At 43.8% G+C, this 26776-nt stretch overlaps 1 protein-coding gene across 4 annotated transcripts in view; it reads left to right on the top strand.

Annotated features, from left to right (window-relative positions):
* RFTN1 (raftlin, lipid raft linker 1) overlaps positions 1 to 26776 on the top strand; it is a 213859-nt gene that overhangs the window by 104461 nt on the left and 82622 nt on the right. For all 4 annotated transcript variants that reach the window (XM_078432384.2, XM_078432381.2, XM_078432382.2 and 1 more), the window contains exon 4: positions 4367 to 4475. In XM_078432384.2, the coding sequence (XP_078288510.1) occupies positions 4367 to 4475 (109 nt within the window). The remainder of the gene's footprint in view (positions 1 to 4366; positions 4476 to 26776) is intronic.

Below are 26776 nucleotides of genomic sequence, written 5' to 3'. Positions count from 1 at the left end.
GTTTTTATTGAATGAATAATTCTTAACTGTGAAGGGTGTTTGGAAAGTTAACGCAATTACAGATGATAGTCACTAAATCAGCAATGGCTAATGTTTGCTGAGCCCAGACCTCCTGCCATGGCCTATAGTAAGGGCTTTATAGGCTTTTGTCTTATTTAATCCTTACAATGATGTTAAGAGACAGTTATTCATAATATTTCCACTTAACAGTGAAAGAAACTGAGACACAGAAAGTTTAAATAAATTGTCCATAATTGTAAATGGCCCATCTCTAGTTTGCTTTAGCACCTGTAGCCTATAACCAGTAAGTCTGGAGGAAATTATGGAATGGATAATGGAGGGAGAGGGGGAAGCATATTTCGTTGTTAACAGTGCTCTTGTCAGAGTGCTCACATTTAATTTCAGAGTATGCGGTGTTAATTTCCAGATGAGGGAGGCTTTAGTTTGTAGTTAATCCCACATCTCCAAAAATGCAGTCTGTGTTCTTCCTTTTTCTTATTGTTTAAACCCAGGTCTCTGCCCTTTCCAGAACTGGAAGCCATTTAAGCCTCAGTCCGAGGGAAGTTTGGTTCCAGGTTTCTTGTTTCCTTTTCCAGAATGGCCTTTGGGGAAAGATAAATGGTGTTCCCCCTCCTGTGAGGGCAAATATCTCCTCAGCTGAGAGTTTCATGTTAATGCTTCTTCTTTAGGAACTTTACTGACTGCAGAATACTATTCCCTCCTGATGTGATCCCTTGGAGGGCCACGCCCAGGCCCCTGCAGCCACTTCTGGCAGGTGTCTGCTTCTCTCTCCCAGGGTAGTCCTTGTCCTCAGAGATGTGGAACACTCGTCACCTGTCAGTGGCCACTCTCAGGGTGCTGTCAGCTGTCTGACTAGATCTTGTGGGCCTGGGCCTGGACCTGGACCTACTCACCAGTGGGAGGCCTGTTCTGAGCATGAAGTTATAATATCTTCCTACTCAGCATCTGTATTATTTTTCTATGCTCTGTAATGAATTGCCACAAATTTGATGGCTCAGAACAACATGCATTCATTATCTCACAGATTCTGTAGCGTATTTAGGTTCTTTGCATCAGGTCTCATCCAGCTGCAATATAGGTGCTGTCAGGGGCTGTGATCTCAACAGAGGTTCAACTGGGGAAAGATCTGTTTCCACTGCTTCCCTTAGGTTCTTGGCAGAATTCATCTCCTTGCAGTCATAGAACTGACGTCCCTGTTTCTTGCCAAATGTTACCCAGGGGCTGCCCACAGTTCCTTGCTATATGGCTCTTTCATAACATGGCAGCTTACTTTTTCAAAGCCAGCAAGAGGAGCATATAGCTCCAGTCTGCTGAAATGGAATCTTATAGCATAGTGTAATCACAGGAGTGATACCCCATCCTCTTTGCCATATTGTGATGGTTAGAAGCAAGGTTCAGTACCTGTCCTCACTCAAAGGGAGGGTTTTACAAAGGCATGAACACCAGCAGGTGGAGGTGATTGGGAGGAAGGGGTCACCTTAGCGTGTGTTCACCAGAGCAACCATATTTGATGTGGTTAAATTGTGGAGGTAATCCCTGAAGCCAGGGAAGACCTATTAGTTGCTCATTTATTCCCTCAGCAGATGTTGGATTCGCTTTGCCAAGACTGTAGGTCAGGATGTGATTTTTCATGTGGCATCTAGAAAATTTGTAATAATGCCTATTTTTGTTGATCTTTTGTGCTCCTTTCAGTTCAGATGTAACTGAGTCAATTATCTGATGAAATGAACCAGAGATGCCTCCCTTCTTATAGCACTTCTTGTTATAGAACCAAAGATGGTAGCTATGAGGTCCTCTATTAAAGGTTATTCCTTATGAACCTGGGCTGTTGAGCTGCTGAGAGACAGACTCGTCTTCCCTCTGTTCATCTTATGAGTGTTTTACTGAGTGGATACAGTGTCGACTTATTTTAAATGATTCCTGTTTTTCAGCCTACTCATTTAAAATCTCAGTGTGTGTGTGTGTGTGTGTGTGTGTGTGTGTGTGTGTGTGTTTATGTTTTTTTTTTTTTTTTTAATTTTATTTTTGACAGAGAGACAGAGTGTGAGCGGGGAAGGGGCAGAGAGAGAGGGAGACACAGAATCTGAAGCAGGCTCCAGGCTCTGAGCTGTCAGCACAGAGCCCAACACGGGGCTCGAACCCACAAACCATGAAATCATGACCTGAGCCAAAGTCGGCCGCTTAACCAACTGAGTCACCCAGGCGCCCCCTCCAGTGGGTGTTTATAAATAACCTCACACAGTCTGACCTTTGTCTTCATATGACAGAGCAGCTGGGATTTCACATGTTAGAACACTGTCTTCCCACGCCTGTCTTTGTTGTTGGAGACCCCACGATACGCATGACAGGATGTCATGACCACGTCTTCTCTTTCAAAAGTCTGAAATATTCTGCTTTAGTTCCTCTCAATAGGTCTTTTGTTTGGAGGGGGGGGATAGAGGATGAGAATGTGGGGGGAAAATGAGAACATGATTCCAGTCTCTGATGAAGTTATAAATCAGGAAGACTGGAGCGCAGAATCGGTTTCTTTTTTGGAGTTAGTTTATTCCAGTTTGACCAGTATGGAATCAGTTTATTCTTTCACATTTCAGAAGTATGTGCCTCAGTCCCTACGCCTGAAAGGATATGTTAGAAGGAAAAATAAAATCAAGATATGCTATTGACCTTTGGTTACCCAATGATAATTGCACACCTGGGAAAAACCAAATCCTCTTTAAAAATTTTTCACTTTTGAATTCCATGTAAATCATACCCAGATGGTTAATGGTAGCATAAATTGCTTTTCATGATATATAAGAATCTTAGAAATCATTTTTTAAAATATAGCAAATATGCATTCAGAAACCATTGATTTGGTAGGATATATGTGTATTCAAGAGTTCTGTATGAAAGTGCCCACTTGAAGAATTTTCTGGCCACCCCTGCTCTCACAGAGGCTGGCATGGGCCCCTCTTAGGTAGAGCTCCTCATAAGTGGGCCGGGAGAGCCCTGCTCACCCCTCGGCCAGTGGGGAGTGACTGTGCGTGTGCTGTAAGCCCTTGGACAGAGTCCAGCGCCCAGGTCCCTAAGTCCTGATCCCCATGACCAGCCACCCGGAAAGAGCAGACACGCCCTCCTGACACTTAACTGCAGTCCATTTCTTCTTGCCTTATCCCTGACTGGGTGGGCCAAGGAATCACCTTCAATTTCTGATGATCACGTGGCTTTCAGGAGTTCCTCAGGCCCCCCATACAAGAGCTCCCTATAAGAGCTCTTCAAAGGCATGGTGTGGAGTGGTAGAATTCTGGCATCACTTGCTGCTGGTTCTCCTGAGTGTTGCATGATGTACATGATGTGCACAGTTACATGTGGGAAGGACAGAAGCAGCCACACCACCTGGGTGGGGAAATGACAGGGCCATGCTGGATGCCTCTGCACCGACCAGAAGACCAAAATTGTTTGCCACAAACAACCCTTTATATCCACGCTTTCCCCAGGACTTTAGTTGCCATATATCTCGATAGATAGATAGATAGATAGATAGATATAATTTTTTTAATGTTTATTTTTGAGACAGAGACAGAACGTGAGCGGGGGAGGGGAAGAGAGAGAGGGAGACACAGAATCCGAAGCAGGCTCCAAACTCTGAGCTGTCAGCACAGAGCCCAATGCAGGGCTCGAACCATGATATCATGACCTGAGCCGAAGTTGGGTGTTTAACCGACTGAGCCACCCAGGCGCCCTGCTTTATATTCTTTCTTTAATGCATCTTTAATTTTGGTAGATTTTGCCAGATTGCCTTCTGTAGGGATTGAACCTTTTAAAACTTCTTTTAAATTAATTTTAATTTTCCAAGTGCTATAAGAATATACTATCTTCAGAAAAAGTGGAAAAAATTAAAGATACAGCTAAAGTCAATTTCAGTTACCGCCACCAGCCCTAGACCCAGTTCCCCTACAGACAGATCCTCTCCTTCCCCCAGAATTAAATGCTGTTGTTGGTTTGGTGTGCCTTTTTGTCTATGCCTTGGCAGATATAAACCCATGGGAAATAAATATTATGGGAGCGTGTGTGTGTGTGTGTGTGTGTGTGTGTGTGTGTGTGTTGTTTAACACATAAACCATATTGTACTAAAATTCTATAATGTTGTGTTTTACTTAATGCTATGTCTTGGAGGTCTTTCCATGATGTGTATAATTATACATCTATGCATAATTTGAGTTTTTACCATAAATTATTTTTCAGCAGTGCCTTTTTGGTATTTACTTTCAGGAAAGAATTTGGGGTTTTATTAAATACCCAATGATTCATACATAAGTATATTAGAAAATCTTAACCTTTGGTTGTTTTTTCCCCCTCTCTTCAGATCTCAGAAAAATGATCTCCACAACGAACGCTACATCTTGGAATTAGATTGTTGTTCCTCCTTAGACCACCTGACGGGCCAAAAGCTCATCCCGGAGTTCATTAAGAAGGTGAGCCCTGTGGTCAGGAGACAGTTGAACAGTTGTGCAGCACGAGCCGGCCGGGGGCTGGCCGAGGGCAGTTCAGCCACACCGCACAGGCCAGGGTAGCAGCCAGTGCCTCCTCACACCTGGGCCTTTGGGCGGCCCCACAGGGGTGCAGCGCCCCCTACCCGCCCCCCCCCCCCCACACACACACACATAGCTGGGCTGACGATGACTCTGAAACAAGATGGCTTCCCCCCTTCCCAGGCTCCGAGACCTTGGACCTTGTCTTTTAAGGCTGGAGCGGCATTCACAGCGAACAGGCCTGTGGGCCCACTGCTGAGACTCCTCCCAAACCCTCAGGGTGGTGGGCCACTCCCCACCGCCAGCCCGGATCCCACCTTCCACTTGTCCTGTGGGGCCTCATTGCTACGAGCCGCCTTTCTTTCCCAGTGTGGGAGCAGCCCAGAGCCCCGTGACCACTGGCATATGCAGTTACACAAGGGAAAATTGCCTACTTGCAGGGGAGTCCTTCTCTGCCCAGAAATGTGTCTGGTTTTGAATTTCTCATCATGCCATACGAGGTTTCCTGCCTAATTGCAGGGTTCACTTGAGTTTCTGTAAGACATTCACTGCAGAAGGAATGTCCTTGCCCGGACTGGGGCTAAGTTCACTCCTTAGTGCTTACCTTGTTCTCTCTCGCCCAGTCTCCCACAACAACTGACAATTCCCCATCCTGGAGAGGTGATTATGGCTTGTTTGGGACCTCATCTGTCAGCTAATGAATTCATTAATAAATAGTGTTGGCCGTCAACTTTGGGCCAGAAATACCGCCTGCTTGCTTGGTGCTGGGACACAGAGGATAGCCGTGGTCCCCGCTCTCAGGCCCTCAGGTCCTCACACCTGGAAGGCGGACCCCGGAGGAGAGTGATGAGCGTTACCAGCAGGGAAGCAGCAGACACCGTGTGGGGTGGGTATCAGTGGGGGGGTATCTCACGCTAAGACAGAGAGGATGAGGAGTTACCTGGTGATGGGGCTGCACGGGGAAGGTCGGGGACTCCTCCAAACAGAGCCAGCAGCGTGTGTGAGGGCCCGGTGCAGGAGCAAGTGAGGGGAGTGAAGAGATCAGAGGAGCTTTGGGGAAGAAAAAGAGTGCCAGGGGTGAGAGCAGGGCCAGGACTCTGCTGTAAACGCAATGGAGGCTGCTCAGAGGATTTTTGCAAAAGAGTGAAATAATCAGATTGTCCCTTTAAACACCCAGTGACCCTTTTGCTGTTGTTTCCTTCCTGCCTCCCTCCCTTCAACATTGATTGAGTGTTCAGGCTCAACGAGGCCTTAGGAATAACCCCTCATGTGTGGTGGCCAAGACCTGGAGACTGGGAGTCAGATGACCTCGTAGGTCAAAATTTCTGATAATTTTACTAGAACGATGCAGACTCTTCTCTGATGGAATTCAGGTCATTACTTAAGAAATGGAGGGATGAGGTGCCTGGTGACACTGTCGGTTAAGCCACCAACTCTTGATTACAGCTCAGGTCATGATCTTACAGTTTGTGGGATTGAGCCCCACATAGGGCTCAGCACAGAGCACAGAGCCTGCTTGGGATTGTCTCTCCCCCTTCTCTCTCTGCCCCTCCCCTGTTTGCACTCTCTCTCTCTCTCTCTGTCTCTCTCTCAGGAAAAAAAAAAGAAATAGGGAGAAAGGCAATTTTTGTTTGCATGTGCATAAGCCTGACAACATGAGTTTTTGTGTAACTTATGTAGACGTCTGTACACATAGAGCCCTCTTTTCCTGGATCAATGCAGACAAAATGTTCTAATAAGCTTGAGTAGGGACATGCTAGAGGTGGAACTTACCCCATGATCTGAGTACTGGGGAAAAACTGTTTTAGAAATAGGCTTGTAATCAAGACTCAGATACTTGGAATGTTTGTAGGTAATTGGGTAAGATGAGGGCGTGAGGCTCTGTCCATACTTTCACATATGCTCTTTTAAAAACATATGATTTGGTGGGGGGGGTACCTGAGTGGCTCAGTCAGTTAAACATCCGACTTCTGCCAAGGTCATGATGTCATGATCCGTGAGTTCAAGCCCTGCATCGGGCTGTGTGCTGACAGCTCAGAGCCTGGAGCCTGCTTTGGATTCTGTCTCCCTCTCTCTCTGTCCTTCCCCTACTTGCACTCTCTCTCTCTCTCTCTCTCAAAAATAAACATTAAAAATTTTTAAAAAATAATGAAAAAACATATGATTTGGTACTTTGTCTTAACCAAACCGGATCTTTGCATGACTGTTACATTGTGCCAATATCAGGTCTTAAGGAGACAGCAGCCTAATTAGTGGGCTCTCAGATACTGGTGTGTGTAGTGTTTGGAGTGTAGGTAGACATCTTTCTACCTGTGTGTGTGTGTGTGTGTGTGTGTGTGTGTGTGTGTGTGCATGAATGCATGCGTATCAGTATATGATGGTTCATTTCATAGTAAATCATTGACACCTGCTTATTCTATGTTAATATAAGAATTATGTTTTTAACATTTTGAATATTATATGCTTTAAAAAGCCCACCATGCCATCCTGCTCCTGTCATACCCCTGGTTTTCAAACAAAAAGCATTGGGTCCAGACAGACTAGATAACTTGCACACAAGGGTAGTACTAAGATTCCTCATGTGTATCCCAGAATCTCTCACCTCTGCTCGTCTCTAGAGAGGTGGTTTATGGTCATGGTCAGCAGGTGGAGGTACAGTTTCTGCCAACAACCCAGGGGTGTTGAGATCCTGCCATTTGTCCCTCGCCGTCCAGTGTAGCCGAGAGCTGGACCTGGAAGGATCCAGCATTTCTGGTCATTGGTGCTGGCTGTGGCTGTAGTTTCTAGGCCAATGGCTGTGACACCCGGGAGAAGAGGGACAAAACAATGGGTCTGGGCCTCCTTCCCTCTGTTCCTTTTTTCTGTTGTTGGACAAGATGTCTGGAGAAAACACCACTTCTGTGTGTGAAGAGCAGAGGGGAACTGAGTACCCCTCTGTAGGATCAACAGCTTTTCCAGCTGATGGCAGAATTTTACACATGTGTAAATTTTTCTGTCATCGCGCAGGTAGAAGACCATGGGAGCTTCCTGGGAAGAAATACACTAAAAACCATTTGTGTCTTTTCAGTAAATATTTAATGAATAGCCTGGTCCCTATTTGTATATATAGAGAGTGGTGACACTTGTTAATTGCCATTCACTTAGGCCAAGATGAAGCTGTGTCACTGGCGGCTACAGCTTACAGTCATTACTTTTTATCTGGGTCATTATTTTGTGTGAAATAATGGCTCCTGTTCCTGTGACAAGCAGATCCGTCTTACGATGAGATGGTAATTAACTCATTTTGTCATTGTACCATCATACAGGATAAGCTCATATTCTCTGCCTATTAGAATTAAATTCAAAGTGATTAAATTTTTTTTTCTTAAGAACAATGGCCCAGTATTATTTTTCCACTGAATGTTTTAAATTAGCAGAACTTTTGGATAGAGAACATGGATGGAAGGAGGGAAAGGAGATTTCATTATTTCTCACAAATGGGAAAAATAAAATCATCTGTATCTGTGTCATGTAAAATTAAGCTGAAGGTGCCATAATTCACAGCCCCTCTCCATCATGATTGTTGGCAGAGGGTGAGGGGGAATTCTGTAAAGACGACTCTGTTCCTTTCAGTGTGGTCTAATGATTTCTCTGAGCACTTTGGCTGTTCAAATTAAATCTGGGCTACTGCATTTTGTTTTTCCCCTCTTGTATCCTGCTGTGCTCCATCCAACCGGCCCTTTATGTAAATTATTTATTATGGACCACAGAACATTTAAAAGACAGATTTATGATCAGACTTGGAGAGACTGTGTGTTCCAAGTCCTAGAACCGAATGCTTCAGGGACAAAGAGTCTCAAGGCTGTCTGAGAACAGAGATGCTGCCTTGAAACAAAGGTCCCGCCACCAGGTACCTCCAGAGCCTGTCTTGTGTGGCTGGTTTGTGGGGCCCCTTGGAATTTCCTGTCCTTCAGAGTTCCCAGAGGATTGTAAAGGAGACAGAATGATGTCAAACAAAGGGCTTACATGTTCATCTTCACATTCCTTTACATTCTTTGGAGCTTCTTGGGAAAGAGCTCCTACGTTTGGAAAATGCTTTGAAGTTTTCAGAGTCATTCTGGGTTGTGCTTCACGGTTAATTTTGGGCAAGAGGCCACACCGGCAGCGGTGTCTCTCTTCTAGACACGAGGAAACGGCTCCGAGAAGATGAGGACTTTGCCCAGGGGCTGGGACTGTTCACGGATGCAGCTTGGGCAGGTCTTTCTACAGGAGCGGCCCCAGCGGGAGGCGGTGGGATTTGGGTGGAGCAGGAAGTTTCTGCGGCCAAGTGGGGAAGGTTTTGGAGAGGTGTGGTATAGAATGAGGGCCCCAGAAAGTGAGGGCTAGATGGAGGGGTGAGGCGGATGGCGCTGTTTTTGGTAAAGAGAGGAGCATGGAAAGAAAGTTCAAGGCTGAGAGTCAAGTTCTGTTTAGCTGGGATTTGGGATGAACAAAGGAAAGAGGAAGGCTGTTCTGGGCAGGATTCTTTGGCTTGTGTGAAAACAGAGCCTTCCTCAAGCCAGCTCAGGTGCGGTTAATCAGGGGGGTTTACTACAAATATTCAGGAATGGCCTGGAGCCCCTGTGACAGAATACAGAAAAGCCCTCCCCCATCCCCCACCCCCCAAAAAAGGCAGCAGCAGAAGAAGAAGAAGAAGAAGAAGAAGAAGAAGAAGAAGAAAAGGAAAGGAAAAGGTTGGGCTCTCTGGCTATATTATATGCTGCTGGCCCATATTTATGTACCTGTAGGTTTATTTGAATTTTAAATGGGATTTCACTCCACAGAGGGAATCCCTGTGTGTGCCAGGCAGACCCTGTGCTAATAGGCTTTACACACACTATACTCTTAACCCTTATCTCACCCCCTCTGGAGGCTCATCCCTGTTTTATAGGTGGAGAAACTGAGGCACAGAGACGCTGTGCAGTTTGCCCAGAGTTAAAACTGTGAAAGGCGGGACTGAGATTTGAACCCAACCCATCTGACCCAAAGGGTGCATTCCTAACCATTTGGCCATGCCGCCTATTCTGTGTCATCCTCAGGAACGGAGAGGGGGCTGTCCCAGCTGGAGGAGAGATGGCATGGGAGGCAGACAGGTGAAGCTTTGTCTGGTACATAGGGATAGATTTTAGAACCTCTTGAATGCCGCCACTCTCCAGGTAAGAGACTTCAGGGCCTTTGCCCTCAGGTACTCAACTCTGGGCTCTGCCCCATAGTTTCACTCCCTTTTATGATGGAAGGGTGAGCACTAACCTGCACGAGCTACTTGGACCTAGGTTTGTCTTCCACTGGACCACAGAGACCTTAGAATGTAGCAGTGGAGGGGAGGCGAGGCAGACCCCTGCCTTGTCCTGTGGGGAACAGCTCATGGTCAGAAACTCAGTGGCTTAGATTAAGCTAGATGTGTTGCCCTTTCAAAAACCAAATGGTGCGGGGCACCTGGGTAACTCAGTCAGTTAAGCATCTGACTTTGGCTCAGGTCATGACCTCAAGGTTTGTGAGTTCGAGCCCCGCATCAGGCTCTGTACTGACAGCTCAGAGTCTAGAGTCTGCTTCAGATTCTGTCTTCCTTTCTCTCTGCCCCTCCCCTGCTCACGCTCTGTCTCTCTCTCTCTCTCAAAAATAAAATAAACATTAAAAAAAATTAAAAACCAAATGGTGCTTCTTAACATCGTGACCTAAAGAGAAGAATCCAACAGATCTTTAAAATAGAAATGTCTCCTTTTAATGAAACAGAATATCCCAAATTCCCAGGATTATGAAACTTGGCCATAGTATATAAATGACTCATCATTTGCTTTCTGTCTGATTGCTGAGTATTAGGGCCTCATTTCTACAAGTGCGGTGCAGAGAGTTTAATTTTAATTAGTGCAAGATGCTGATTCAGAATGAAAGAAGAAATGTTAAAAGGCTTCCCTTACCTCGCTACACCCCCACCTACCCCCAAGCCAAGTGAATTGTGACATTTCAAAAAGGTGGATCTGGTGGGCGCTGGGGAGGAGTGGAGGCAAAATGGTGTGTGAATGAGCATATGCCCTCAGAGTGGAAGACAGATTGCTGGGGGTGGGCAGGGAAGAGGCTGGTGGTGGAAGCAAGGCCTTGCTGGAGAATGAGGGCATCCCGTTTGCTATTGTCTCCAGAACTTAATAAACATTTGTCACGGGAATGAACAAATTAAAAGACGAATGCAGAGGAAAAATCGTTAAGATTGTGTCGTAGAAGGGGAGAGAGAAGTCTGAAATGACACTCCAGTGACTGAAGTGTGAGGTAGGGTCCCTTGTGAGGACGGAGAACACATGGCATGAGGAACTATTTGGGGCCAGAGAGGTAATGAGATTGGGGATGGGCATGTTGGGACTTGGTGGGACACTCAAGGGAACATTCCAGAAGACAGTTGTGATTTTTGATCTGGAACGCAGGAGGAAGCTAGGAATGGAGCTGTAGTTATCTGAGGGGTAGACTCAGAGGCCCAGAGGGGCCAGGCAGGTAATGACAGTGAGAAAGAAGTTCAGGTGGTCATCTGGATGGCACATGCCCATCTCAAGGGGGCAGCCACCACTTAGCATCCACTCATTGTTGCCTGGTGGAAATACGAACCCAGTACCACAAGATCTTCTGTTGTATTTTGGTTGGCTAGTTGGTTTTGTCTCATTTAGAGAAGCCGACAATGTTTTTGTTTTCTTATTGTGACGTCTCTTGGTTTTTCAATGTAAGCCAATCGATCAGTTTAAAACTGTAAGATCTAGATCAGTGTTTCTCAAATTTTCTGTGCTGAAGGACCAGTTTTTTGTTGTTTGGTTTTAGTTTTTTTCCAGTCCATTAAGAAGTGATACTTATGTAAAATACAATAAAAACATGGCGGCAATGTCAAATGGCTAGAAAAGTGTCTACATGCCTGCCCTTGTTTTATGTACCTATCTTGTCATGGACTGTTAACAAAAAGTTGGTGGACCAGCAGTGTGCTGAGGACCAACCACACTTTGAGTAGCCACTGTTTGAGGTGGCAACGCCATGGGACAGGATAGAATCATGACCTGAGAACTCACTTGTGCTTGTGGAGGGAAGAGACGAGAATACCATGGCTGGAGCTCTGGAAAGGACCCAGAGAAGGAAAACAAAAGAAAGAAGTTCCATGAAGCAAGAGGAGAAAAGGAAGAACATGATGTTACAGAATCTGAGGGAAGAGAATATTATAAGAGCAGAAAAGAGGTTGAGTTAGAACCCACTGAGTGGGTGGCCCACTGGGTTTGGCCACTGGAGGCTACTGGTAAATCCTGTAAGAGCAGTTTTCAAGAGTGGAGCAGGCAGAGGCCTCCTTCCATGGGTTTAAGAGTAAATAAGTTTGGAAGGAGAGCGAGAGTGGTGGCTAAGGTACAGGTGGAGGAAGTTTTGGTTGCTCTCAGTAGGAGTTAAAAGCTACCAGTGGAGAGGAGAAAGCTAAAGAAAGTCAGAGGTGAGTTAAAGGTAGAGGCAGGTCCAGGTGGGGTGAGTCCACAGAGTGGACATCGGCTGCATACAGGGGACTGGATGCCCATTCCTCAGGCTTGGAGAGGAGGTAGGAAGCCACTTATAGGCTTCGATGCTCAGAGTGGAGAGAAAAATGTAGGCCCTCCTGCCTGGAGGCCTCTGTTTTCTTATAAAGTTCCTCTCCTACCCCAGCCTCTCTTGATCTTCTGTCCCCCTGCTATTTTCATTGGCCTGCGACCTTCCTGTTCTGTCCAGGGGACACAGTTGAAGTTAATCTTAGCCTGAGGGGAGGGAAGGGATCATATGTTTGTCTTGATCACTCCCCAAGAAACAAGACAGATTGTTGTGGTTCATTGTCTCCCTGCATGAATCCAAGATCTAGTAGTGTGGGCCAAGATCCATTCATGTTTCTTTGAACAGATCTTTGAGGACCCCTATGTGGTAGTGTCCCGGGATACCTTAGTGAGCCAGTACAGGTAATGCCCCTGGTCGTATGAAGCTTACAGTGTAGCTGAGGACACAGACATGGAGCAGATAGTCACATGATGGAAGTATAGTGACAAAATGGGTATGCGTTCCAGAGCAGAACACTGTGAGCGGCCCTGACCCAGGCTGGCAGTGGAAGGAGGGAATGGTCCATTAAGAAGTGAGGTTTACACTTCGATCTAATGGGTAATCAGATGAGGGAGAGTCGGGGCTAGTGGTTATTGGAATAGCTTGGACACAGGCTATGAGGTGGGAGGGAGCATGTTTGGTGCAAGGAACAAGAAGGAGACCATTGTGATTTGGCGACAGAGAATGGAGGATGAGTTCTGGGGGTGGCTAGGACTCACACGTAGGCTCAGGATTTGGATCTTATCCCAAATGCAATGGAAAACTATTGGAGGGTTTTAAGGAGGAGCTAAAGAATGATACCAAATGTGCACTTTGGGAAGAGATGTAGAGATTGGAATGGGGGAAGGAGCCAGTGCAGTTAGGACACTGTTGGATTATCTCTTTATAGACAGAGATTGTAGCTAAGCTTACAGTCAGAGTATCATCATAGTGGAGATGTAGAGAAGTGATTTGAATTAAGAACTATGGAGCTGGGGGGCCTGGGTGGATCAGGTGGTTAAGCGTCCAACTTTTGATTTTGGTTCAGGTCATGATCTCATGGTTCGGTTAGTGAGATTGAGCCTTGTTTCGGGCTCTGTGCTGATAGTGTGCAGCATGCTTGGGATTCTCTCCCTCTCTTTGCCCCTCCCCCCTTGTCTGTGTGTGTGCGCGCGCGCTCGTTCTCTCTCAAAATAAATAAACATTTAAAAGGAAAAAAGAAGAACTATGGAGCCTAAGAGCTCACCAGAGTGAGTAACAGGGTGTGGCAGAGACGGAGAGGATCAAGCTGGTGTGGCTATGCAACTGGATGAATGGGGTCCTTTGCTGAGATAAGGGAGACAGTGGGCCAGGACATTGTTTCCATGGTACAAGAGCTCAAGGCAGCCATCTGGGCTGGAGACACCAGCTGGAAAATGATAATTGAAACTGTGGTCATGGATGAAATCACTGATGAAGGAAGGGAGCTGAGCCCCGGGGAATTCCAGCACTGATTGCCATGCAAAGAAAAGAGGCAGAAAGGAAGTGGCTAAGAGGGCCTGGGAAACTCAAACATTGGGCGATGGAGGTCGAGGGTATCTAAGCAAGGAGGGGTTGTCAACTCTGTCAGCGACCCTAAGACTAAAAATCAGAAATAACCACTGATAATGTCATTGGTGATGTAGTCATGAGGCCATTGGTACCTCTGCGGAAGCTCTTTTGGTGGCCTCACCCCTTCCAGCACATAATTTACGAAGCCTGTTCCAAAATGTCTTTGGCTTATAATTAAAAACCACTGCCATTTATTCCATAGAACTCATGTTGTTCCTGTATTATTCCTAGGATGGTTCTGAGATTTCTGGTCTTGTGGGCTTTTGTTTTTCCACTTTTAAATTTAAGATGTTCTTTCTTTCCTTGGGCTTGCTGAATCATCTTCATTGTTCTCCTTAATGTAATTTTTATTAAGCAACCGGATTTTAATACCTGACTAGGGGATTAGAACTTGCAATTCTATGTAATTTTTAGCTTCTGCAGCACATATCACATGAAATAATAACAATAAGCAAACTTGTAGTTAAATCAGAAACAAAATTAACTTGGGGGTTCCTAAAAATGGTATTTAGATGTGCATAGAACAGAGAGTCGTCTGTTGTGGGCTCTGTGGGCAGCCTGTGGCCCTCAGACTTGCATTCCTTTGTGGTCTCTGCAGAGAAATTGCCCAAATCCAAGGAATCGGAAAATATTCTAGGTGCTAGTGGAGCAGACAAGACTGGAGGGAAAACAGAAGTTATACCGAGAGAGGTGGCAGATATATGCCTGGCAGATATACCAGATATCTCCCTGTTTTGTTCTAGGGAGACATTCAGCCTGGGTGTTAACACTTTTCACGATACCTTTCTACCCTCCTGGCTCCCATTTGTCACCTCGGGAGGCTAATATCTCTTCCATCCCCACTTGTTGGTAGGAGGTTGATGATGCCGGGGCACACATAACTTCGCCTGAGGCCAAATGTTTGGTTGGCTGCAGGCAAGCCTGGGAGCTCCTGAAGGTGAGGAAGATGTGCGCCTCTCTAGGACATAGTAGTGGCCACGGAACACCTGAGATGTACTTTGCTCTCACAGTATTGAAGTAGGCCTCACAAGGAGCCTGGTGACGGGTGATCCGAATGATCACCAGGTTCTAGCTCCCATGGCCTGCGAACCATGCTTATAGCAGACAGTAATGTTCCTTTGGGGCTGAAGGTGAAGCCAAAAAGCGCCGAAGATCTGTAGTTTCTTTCTTCTAAGCCAGCGTTTCTTGATATGTGCTCTTCCTGCGATACTCCTCAGCAGAAGAGGTTCTGTAGCCCAATGTGTTTAAGAAACATGCATGTTGTAATCCTGTTGGAGGGTCATTGATGCTCCTTAAAGGAGTCAAGGTTCTGAAAAGGTCTGTGGTAAGAAACTTCTTCACTTACTTTACCTCGGCATTTCTCGGCTATAATTTAAGAACTTTCCCCTTGCTTCTTGTCTTTCCCAAATTCCTATTTCTATACCACCGTTGACAATCACAGATTGTTAGCAGCAGCGGGGTGAGTCTCCTCTCTTTATACAGTGGGTTCCTAACACTGATTGCCTCCTAACATTGCACACAATGGCCCTTGCTCGCAGGAGTGAAGGACTTTATTGCACTTTTTTGGTTCTCCTAAAATAAGTGTGTAAGCCCAGATACTTGGTGTAGCAACTGTGTCTCCTAATCCTCACCAGACCTCTAAAGAAGGGGAAATCTGGACCAGGGCAATTTAAAACTCCCTCCTCTCTTTTGTCACTCCAGAAAGACGTGCTCAGCGCCTCTGTCATTCCTCTTGCTTTTTTAGTAACAGACATAGCAATCTTCTAACACGTAGTCAGCAAAAACTAGGTCATTGGATTTGTTGACAGCTGTGGAATTCATAGATAGTGTTTGCTCTGTCTGGGTCAGTCCCAGCTTATCTGACCACGGTCCTTTAAAAGGACTGGTTTCCTGGGCATGTTTCTCCTTTTCTGCTTTCTTCCCCCACCCCCACCCTGCACTCTGCCATAGTTGTTAATCAGATCTTCAAATATATTGGTTTTTCCAGCTTTGATTTCTCATTCTTTTATCTCTCCCCTATAGTCACTAATCAAAACTGGCATTTTATCCCTTAGCAGTGCTATGGAAATACAGTGTCAGCCACCCATATAATTTAAAGTTTTCTGGTAGCCATGTTAAAAAAAAGTAAAAACAAAGGTGAAATTAATTTTAATAATATGTTTTATTTAGCCTAATATATCCAGAATACTCTGTTTTCAATTTGTAATGAGATATTATATATGTACATATATATATATTTATATATTATATTTTTTACAAATGAAATATTTGAAATGTGTGTATTTTACACTTGTATCACATGTCAGTTTGGGTGCTACATTTACTAACAGTTAAAGAGAAATGTCCTACAAAATAAAGTTCTGTAGGGGTACCTGGGTGGCTCAGTTAAGTGTCCGACTTCAGCCCAGGTCATGATCTCACAGCTTGTGCGTTCAAGCCCCATGCCGGTCTCTGTACTGACACCTCAGAGCCTGGAGCCTACTTTGGATGCTGTGTTTCCCTCTCCCTCTGCCCCTCCCCCACTCACACTGTGTCTCTCTCTTATAAATAAACGTTAAAAAATTTTTTAACAAAATAAAGTTCTGTGTAACAGAAAAAAATATCTTATACTGCTTCAATTTTTAAATTTAAATTGAAGCTGGGGTGCCTGGGTAGCTCAGTTGGTTAAGCGTCCGACTTCGGCTCAGGTCATGATCTTGCGGCTCGTGAGTTCGAGCCCCGTGTTGGGCTTTGTGCTGACAGCTCGGAGCCTGGAGCCTGTTTCAGATTCTGTGTCTCCCTCTCTCTCTACCCCTCCCCTGCCCACATTCTATCTCTCGCTCTCAAAACTAAGTAAACATTAAAAATAAAATTAATAAAAAAAATTTGAAGTTAATTGGGGCACCTGGGTGGCTCAGTTAGTTAGGTGTCTGACTCTTGATTTTGGCTCAGGTCATGATCTCACTGTTTGGTTGGTGAGTTCGAGCTCTGCATCCAGATCGCCACTGACAGTGCAGAGCCTGCTCTCTCCCTCTCTCTCTGCCCCTCCCCTGCTCGTGCTGTTTCTCTCAAAATAAATAAAAGTTAAAAAAAAAAATAAATTGAAGCTCATTAAAATTCAATAAAATTAAAAAATTAGCTACTTAGTTCACTAACCACGTTATAAGTGCTTGATAGTCACAGTGGCTAGTGGCTACTGTCGTGAACAGCATGGTTCTGTAGTGTTCATTTATACTTAAACAGTTTTGGCTCTCCGTGTTTTCTAGTTGATTAATGTGTTTTTAGCATGGATTAATGTGTTTTTAGTTGACCCAAAAAAATGTGGTTATGAGTCTTGTCAGCCACAAGGAGCAAGGAGCAGTATCAGTTGATAGCATATATTGTATAACTGAAGAAAATTTTCCTTGTGGAAAGATCTAGAACATAGTTTGGAGCCAAGTTTACAGCCTTTTAGGAATATATTTGAAAAATTAAATTTCTATTTATAAAATGAAGTATTAATTTAGTTGTACCTGCATTTTTAAAAATAGATAAAATATATAAGCTTGGGAATAAGACTTTTTTCCCCGTGTTTACACTTCATGAAACAATTTTATTCCTACGCTTTTCATGCATCTTTGCCTTCAGTGTCTTTATCATCACCAGAGTGACTTTTTGGGGCATCTAAACTAAGGTTTCAGCTCATCGTATGTACTTTCATCCAAATTGTTTGGAATTCAGCACTTTAAAAATTCATGAACGATGCTATCACTAGAAACTCTGTCCTAAGTCAAAAATACTCATTCATCTAACACAAGGATAGTTGTGTTTTCTTATCCTGCTCAGATGTGCGGGAGAAATCTTGGTAGCAACCCCTTACTCTGCATTGCCCTTTTTAAAAAGTCTCTTTTTATTAAAGATAGCATAAATACAGGAGAGAACATAAATCATAAGGGTCGGTGAGTATGCACAAAATGAATGCACCTGGGTAACCAGCACCCAAAGTCGAGAAATAGAACAGCCCAAAGCCCTCCTTGTGGCCGTTCCCCTCACCTCCCCCCACTTCCTCCCCAGAGATAGCCTCTAATTTCTAACACCAAAAGTTAGCTTCACCTGGTTTTGAACTTTATACAAGTAGAATCTCTCATAAATGGCATTTTTTGCTCAACACTCAACACCCCATGAGCTCCATCAGTGTCCCGGCAGTTTGTTTATTTTCATTTGTGTATAGAATATTTATATTGCTTTTTTAAATGCACTCTTTAAGAAGCATGCTTACTGCAGCACCCAAAATTTTATTTCACTCCATAGGAATTATTTTACATTTTTGTTAAATGTCTTTCCCTCCTCTTAAAAAATTAAGTCCATCAGATGACTTTAATAAAGGTCCCAAGCCAGCTTAGATTAATGTGTTTTAATTAATAAACCCTAATAAGCACTTTGTTGTTCAAAACAAAGTGGCAGAGAGTCCTTGGATTGTGAGAGACTCTGTAAAATTATGTCAGTGTGTGAAGTAATTCCCTCTTTCCTGAGAAATAACATTTGCGGGCATAAAACCCCGGATATGTCCAGGAGATATGGCATGTGATTATGTGTGGGGCTGTGTATTTCCCCTTCCAGCCTCCTTTGGAGGGGGATCATCATGTTATTGCATACGGGTTTAACTCTCAGCAGGGGAGATCATTTGTATGGCCCTTCCTCCCCCTAGATATCCGCTTGGCTAACTTCTTCACTTCCTTCAGATCTCTGCTCAAGTTCACCTTCTCAGTGAGCCCAACCACCCTGCCCACCATTTGTAAAAGAGTGATTTTTTACATTCTTTTTAAAAGTGATTCCCCTCACTCTTCTCTATTTCTCTCATTTGTAGCTCTTTTTACTTCCTAGAGATATTTTACTTATTGTTACTTAGTTATTCTGTTCATTGTTTCTTGTCTCTTGTTTCCATGCCAAGAAGAGTGTAGGTCAGATAGCAGATGCTCAGTGAATATTTACGGAATGAAAAAGCGAAAGCCCATGGATTTCTGAGGCTTGAACGGTATCAGAGTTGTGTAGACAGATACTTTCAGAGGTAACGTGATGAAGATAAAGTAGACAGACGTTCATACATTTTCTTTTTCCTGTAACTTGCAGTAGCTTTTTCCAGAGTTCAGGGTGTTTGAAACCTGTTGAGTAAACTCTTTCTGGAAGTGATTTGTGAAGGTTATATGTCACCCATTTCTACCTCATACTTCTCAGCAGACACGTTTACAAATATGGAAATTGCTGTTATCACCAGGAAAGTTTCCAAAGTGGCATGCATGCATATATATGTGCATATATATATATATCTTTCTTTATGAGATGGAACATGTTTTGAGTGCTAATTATGCACTGTCAGTGAACACATGTGGTTAGCTGACAGGTTCACAGCACAGGTTGAACTTCCCCGTCTGTGTTGTTCAGAGGTGCTGAATGTCCCCGCTCAGTGAGACCTCCTGTCTGCCAGATTTGTGTGGGATCCAGCACAGACAATGAACGTGGGAATTTGGACTAACCTCACGGCATGTGGAGGGTGGGATGTCTCATCTGAGAAGTGGGGTTTATCCTGGCAAGCAGTTAAGCTGATTGCTGTATCTTCCCCCGAAACTGGAAGGTTTCGCTTTTATTGCTTGAGATTATGTGGAATCTTTTCTGAGGGTCTTTGAGAGCCAGTACGATAGGATCACAACCCATGTAAGGTTTTCTCCTTTCTGCCTTTGGGGAGAATTTCCACTCAGAGAGCCAGTCCCGTTAGGATTAGTCAGCAGTGGAACATGGTGTGGGGAGGGACGGGTGGTGGTGGTGGTGGGAAGCACTTGGACACAAAAATTCCAGAATTTTCTCCTGATTCCAGTAAAGGAAACCTGCTGCTTAACTGACAGTCATTTAGGCAAGGCACATCACTTTCTTGAATTCTTTGTTCTCTTCTCTGTCAGATGAGGCTTTTGCACATGGATAATCGCTAATATTCTGTGATTCTATGGTAAAGCCATAGAATTATTTGAATTATTTCTCCCTCATCAAAGAGGCTTGTTTGACTAATTCAGGTTTATGATGGTGGCATGCTGGATTTTAGCACCACACATCCTCATTTTGTAAATTCTGCTGGGCTCGTTTTAGTATTCCCTGTGCTCTTCATCCAGTAAATCGATGTTTGTTGAGTGATAACTATTTTCGCCTTGCCCCCTTCACTAATAACTGTGATTGGAATTTAAATCAGGGCTATTATTTTTGTACGTTCTTTTTTCTTTTTATGAGGCTAGAAATAAAAGTTGCCTTCTAAGATTCCAGTGAAGAAAATGTGTCGTGAGGAAAATCCAAACTTCAAATGATTCACTTGTTGGATCACTTCTGACTTAAGTGTTTACAGGACTAAAGAACAAGAGAGATTATCACTCTGTGGGTGGTGCTGTAATCTATAAAAGTAACACAAGATATGTATATTTGGACAAAAGGCCAAAGTACTTTCATAACCAGTTATTACACATCTAGTCTACGCAATAAGTGAAAATAGATAGAACCAAAGTTTCCCATCTAATTAGTTACTTCCCAATCTGTATTTTCATTCTGTTAGCCTTAAGTAGTATTCTTAGGTATTGAAAAAGTAGTTGGTGGGGGCGTCTGGGTGGCTTGGTCGGTTGAGGTCTGACTCTTGATTTCAGCTCAGGTCATGATCTCCCAGATTGTGGGATCCAGCCCCATATCAGGCTCTGCACTGATGGCACGGAGGCTGCTTGGGATTGATTCTCTGTCTGTCCTTCTTGCTGACCCTCATGTGTGTGCTCTCTCTCGCTCTCTCAAAATAAATAAATAAGCTTAAAAAAAAAGAAAAGGTAGCTGGGGATGATGGGTAGGTAATTTGATGGGGTATTAGGGATGTTATTGTTTAGCCCTCTTATTGGTGGGAGTGACAGAGATGGTGTATTGGTGGGGGTAGTGGGGATATTATTATTTTTCCAGTTTTATTGAGATATAAGTGACAATACTTTGTTAATTTCAGGTGTACAACATGATGATTTGAAATACCTACATATTGTGAAATGGTTACCACATTAAGATTATTTAACACATCACTTCATGAGATCTGAAACTCTTTTTTGTGATGAGAACATTAACATCTTTTCCCTCAGCAAATTTCAATTATACAATATGTACAGTTTTGTTAACTGTAGTCACCGTGGTGTGATTACATTTCCAGAATGGGTTGAACTTATAACTGTACATTTGTACCCTTTGGCCACCACCTCCCCATTTCCCTTACTCCCCCTGAACCCCTGGTAACCATCATTCTACTGTTGCTGTGTGTTTGACTTTTTTAGATTTCACATGTAAGTTATATCATACAGTATTTGTCTTCTTTTATCTGACTTATTTCACTCAGCGCAATGCCCTCAAGGTCCATCCATGTTATTGCAAATGGTAGGATTTCCTTCTTTTCAATGGTCGAGTAATGTTTCATTGTATACATATACCACAGTTTCTTTCTTTGTTTAAAGTTTTTATTTATTTTGAGAGAGAGAGAGAGAAAGAGAAGGAGTGTGTGAGCAGGGGAGGGGCAGAGAGAAAGAATCCCAAGCAAGCTCTGAGCTGTCAGCACAGAGCCCAATGCAGGGCTGGAACCCACAAACCATGAGATCATGACCTGAGCAGAAACCAAGAGTCAGACACCCAACCAACTGAGACAGTTTCTTTAAGTAGGATTATTGGTGGAGGCAGTAAGGATGTTACTGGTGGAGTGATAAGGATATTATTGAGCAGAAGGCAGTCAAAGAAGCTTTTGTAAAGAAAGCTTCTTCACAGAGAAGGTTGGGATATGGAGAATACAAGGAGTAGAAATCACAAGAAAATACCTGAAAACATGGAAGAAACTTTAAAAGAAAATGTTTAAATATATTCCTGGTAGAAGTAAAGTTAGTTTTTGTTGGAACTCTTTATCATTCAGTTGGTGTAGAAACTTTGATTTCAATGACTTCCCGTTTTGAATGAGAGATGTAGCTGCTACTCTGACTCCCTTCTGAGACACTCCCCAGAGGGCAATGGAGGATTCTCTTTATGGCGCCTTAAGAATAACACAGATGGGTTTTTTTCCTACGCCTCAAGCACAGAGGTCTCTACAACCCCTTCCGACTCTGATGGTGCCCGGGAATGTGGGCATTAGTCTGTGTCGCTCTTGAATGGTAAAACATCATCATTAATTCACATTCTGCACATTTGTAACTTGTGATAAACAAGAACGGAGCTTGTGTCTGTAGGTTTGCTCAGCCGATTAATAATGTAAGGCACGCTGCAGGGGCGATGCTTACCTCAGAGTACCTGCTAGTGGTAGCAGTTCCGAGGCATCATCGTCACAAACTGAGAAGCTAATTACAAACTGTTCTTACCTCTCGACTAAAGCATATCCCTCGAGGCCCACTCCTTGGAAGTGTTCGTGTTATCCTTGTTTACATTTCTGCGTATTGAGAGTGCTGCCAACTGCATCCTTCATGAAGGATGGAGATTTTACTTTAAGACATTACTATGGTCTGGTGTCTTCCCATGGGTATGAGTTGGTGAGGATTGCTATATTTTAAGAGGTTGTAAATTGCTGTGTAATGAACTACCCCCAAGCATAGAGATATAAAACAAGTCTTTTATTTTGCTCATAAATCTACAACTTGGGCAGGATTTGGCAGGGGTGGCTAATCTTTGTTCCATGCGATGTCAACCGGGCGGCTTGGCAGTGGCTGGGGGTCCACTTTCGAGAAAGCCACTCACATGGCTGACCAGTTGTTGCTGGCTACAGGCCTCTCCACAGACTCTTGGACTCTTGGACTTGGACTCCTCAAAACAGGATGGCTGGGTCCTAAGACCAAACATCCCAAGAGAACAAGGTAGACATTCATGGAATTTTTACGACCGGGCCTCAAAAGTCACATAGCACCCTTTTCACCTCACTCATTGGTCAAAACCATGTGGGTTCAAGTAGAGGGGCATAGACTCTACTTCTTGATGGGGGAGGGGCAAGGTTCCAGCAGATAGTTCGGAATGAGAAATACTGTTGTGGCATAGAACGCACAATCTGCCACATACCTGAATTCAGACATGCTGTTTTCATTCTACTGGGAGAGAACTTTGAGACCATGCTAGGGCAAATATGGAATACATAAAAAATAAAAAGGAAGGCAAGAAGTGGAATTGAGTATTGAATATAAGGGTCATTGGACATTGAAAATAATCTTGAAGTGTAATTCTCAACTGTTGTAAATGCAAAGCTCCCTTCCTCCCCCTTCAAAATAAATCCTAGTTGTTACTCACAGAGATCACATGTCTTCGTGAGATCTGAAACTCTCTTAAATCATTTCCATCTTCCAGAAGAACCGTCCCAAAGTTCTCCAGGGTATTTACAAAGGAACAATAAAACATTCATTTCTTTAGCACATTGTAATGAAAACCATCCCCAAGTACTTAGTTTAACTGCTCTGTTTACCATGGGGGTTTCAAATGCCATTAGGACCGTGTTATATTTTTGTTGGTCTGAAGTCATGGGAATAGAAAAGGATTTTTTTTTTTTTTTAACCAAGAGGTAAAACTAGGATAGCACTTGTCCAACCACACCATCTCAACATTTTGTTAAAGTGCCTTTCATTAATGTTTTGAAGGCCTATGTAAATCAGGGAATGGTTGGGGGAAAAAAAATCACAAATACTGGATGTTAAAGCAGTGTGGTGTGAAAGGAAACATCTGTTCTTGGTTAAAGTTCTTTAAACTTATGTTCTTTTGCCTCAGTCATTTAACTGCGGTGCTGAGATTTGAGTTCCATGAAGACTCTAAAACTGGTTTTCCAGAACATTCTCAGGAGTCTTAATAAGCCTTTGAAGTTCTTTGCCCCTAGCCTAAAATGCCAGGATCACTGGCATTACCGAAGCATAAAACTGGGATTGTCAACCTCAGCGGCTCCAGGATTCTGAATTCTAGCTGTTTTGTTTCATTTTGTTTTTTTAAAGAAATGCACGATCTTGTGTTAGGTAGTTCCTTTAAGAAAGAAGGCTCCAAGGAATGCCCAGTTATGAGGCATTTTTTACCTTGATAAGAAGCACTGATATGAACAAATTGTTTGTTACTATATATTTTCTTTTGCCTGAGGGGAAGATTGACCTGGTTTGTTAAGAGATGGGACTGGAAACCCAAGGGTTGCAAGTAATTTTATTTTAACAGTTGCTTTCTTAAGATGTACTCCTGGACTTGTAACCCCTTAATTTCTCTAGGCTTCAGGTTTTTTTCACTGTTAAAATGAGATGAGTAACAAATGATGTGCAGATTTTCAAAATCTCAAATGAGTGTTATTTGTAAAACAATATTAGTCCCAGATGGATAGTTCCTGAAATTGTAGAGTCAAAGACGCTCCACTTAGAAGTAACCTGAGATGCTGTAAATTTCACCTCTTTCCTATTCTTCCCTTTAATGGCATTTGGTGAGGATTTACGAGGTACCAGAAACTGTTTCAGATGCTGGGGACATAGTAGGGAACAAAATAGAGTTCTCACAGAGAACTCATTCCTGCCCTCACAGAGTTCTCATTCAACTGGGAAAAACACTAAGTTAGTAAGAAAACATATAGAAATAAGGGATATGATAAAAATTAAGGACAGAGATAATGCTGGAATATGTCCAGGTGACCGTTTTTAGACTGGGATTTCAGGGAGGGCCATAAATGGGAAGAGGGGATCCTGGTAGCAAGGAGAATCCTGTCGTGGGGAGAGTGGGTGGAACAGCATTTCAAACAGAAGGTTCTGCTTAGACCGAAAGGGAAGGAACTTTGAATGGTAAAAGAACAAAGGCTAGGGAAAGTAGAGAGGTCTGAACAAGGTGCGGGGGTGGTCACCCAGGGGGAGGACAGGAGCGCTGGCTAGAGGTGGAAGGAGGGATTACAGGTCAGCACAGTGTCCACTTGTGGTCTAGATGGAAGACCTTAAGCCTTCCTTGTTGTGACCCTGCACTGATGGGATGGATTTGACATTGTGGGAGGAGCCAGGCAGAGGAAGCCAAGGATGTAATACCAGGAGTGTGATGGAAGAAGCAGACCACATGTTGGGCAGGGAAGGATGAGAAAGAGGTCATTCGAGTCTTCTTTAAAGCAGCTTTCTGGGTCTTCACTGCTGGTCGTGTTTAGGTGACCATGTGCCTCGTTTCCCTTGGACAGTTCCAACTCATCCCTGTTATCACAGCATTATTATTCATAATTTCACCTTTTGTTTTCAAAGTGTTCTTGTTTGGGTGATTGCCAGTTGTTTAACACATCAGAGTCCTGTGGTACAAGGCCTTTTAGTCGACAGACTGCTGTCTCTACTTTCGGTCTCCCATCCACCTTTCACTCACATCCTTTCCCAGGCAAGAGTAGCTCTTAATGACCTTTCCCACAACCTCTGCGGTGACTCCCAGGCCCTCAACCACTCTTTTTGCCTCCTGTCTGCTCATTTCTGTTACCACCAACCCCTGCCTCGATTCGTACTACATCCTGTGGACAGATTAATTTTCCTTGGGAGAAACATGATTATGTCACTGCTGCTCTGACACCGTGATGGTACCTCGTTGCGTACAGAATAAAAAGTCCAGACTCTAAAGATTCAACACTCTTCATGACCTAGCCCTGGTATTTCAAAATGTGGATTCGAGTATAGGATATAGTATAGACAACATAATGCTGAACGGTATAACAGGTAGGAGTCTGGAACCAAACTGCCTGCATTTGAATGCTACCTGCCATTTACTAGTTGTGTGACCGAGGGCAACCTGTGCAACCTCTCTGTGCCTCAGTTTTCTAATCTGTAACATGGGGCTAAAAAGGAAAATCTACTATTATTGTTACTATAAGGATTACATGAGTTAACTCCTGTAAGGCCCTTAAAATAGTCTGTGGCACACCAGTGGTCACTCAATAAATGTAAACTTTTGTAATTATGGATTTTCTGTGCAGGCATAATGAGCATTTGCTCTTCTCTACATGATCTATGACACTTTCTTACCTCTTCCTGTTGCTAACCTTTGTTCCAACAATCCAGCTGTATTACTTCCATGGGAGCTACCCTGCCCCTGGCCAGAGCTGATTGGCCCAGAAGTGGATACCTGACCTAAGCTGGACCAATCAGAGCCCTTCTCTGGGATCTTTCGCAGTGTGTAACTAGGAAGTTTGGACATTTCATCTCTAGTTGCTAGACTGTAAGCAGAAAACTCAGAATCTGACAATGATCCTATTTCCTGCCACACGGAGAAAATCTGTCCTAAAAAAGAAAGAAGAATGATGCTAACAAATAAAGACAAGTAGGGAGAAAACTTGGAGAAAGTTTCCTGACTGTGCTGAAGACACTGGCTCCAGGTCTTCCTAAGGTCCATCTCTGGCCCTATTTGAGGCCACTTGGCTGCTATTTGAGATACCACCGAGTCATTCCCCGTATATAGGCCTTTCCTTGTGGACCTCCCTTTTGCATCTTTGACTTAGACTTTTGACAAGTTGGAGTCTTCTAGTGGGTTGGTTTTCAGGAGGCACCAATAGCTAATTGAAGATCTTTGAGGAATAGGCATTAAACAGCACATCTCTCTGTTCTACTGATTTCTAACTCCCATGCACTATAATTTTAATGAATTGTGAATTTATAGGCACCCTCTAAATGAAAGGAGTCAATTAACACAGATAATGAAGGCCAATAAAAGTCCTTTTGTCAGAAATGCCTGCCCTGAAAGGAGCCACCAAAGAGGATGGATCCATTCTCTACTACCACCAGCACACTGGGCTCCACCTCTTCCTTTTGTTTTAGGGAGTTTGTAGTTTTCTGGGTTCTTTCAGAATTTTCCAAGCCTCCCACCAACTCACCCCTAATAGCAGAGGAAGAATAAAGACACCTCTTCCCCCCCAACCCCAGCCCTGCCAGGGCAAGGGGTGGTCCCTCAAACTGAGCATAGATAGTCTGAGAAGGATTGAACACATTAACTCTTCCAGAGTCTCTAAGTTACCCTTTGAGTTGGACACATACTAAATTCAAGAGGGCAGGGATATGGGAATGCAAGCTGGTGCGGCCACTCTGGAAAACAGTATGGAGGTTCCTCAAAAAACTAAAAATAGAACTACC

The sequence above is a fragment of the Panthera onca genome, chromosome C2 (assembly GCF_046562875.1).
Source record: "Panthera onca isolate mPanOnc1 chromosome C2, mPanOnc1 haplotype 2, whole genome shotgun sequence".
In the NCBI taxonomy this organism is placed as follows: domain Eukaryota; kingdom Metazoa; phylum Chordata; class Mammalia; order Carnivora; family Felidae; genus Panthera; species Panthera onca.
Note: the sequence above shows the minus strand (reverse complement) of the source record. Positions and strands in the feature narration are given on the sequence as shown.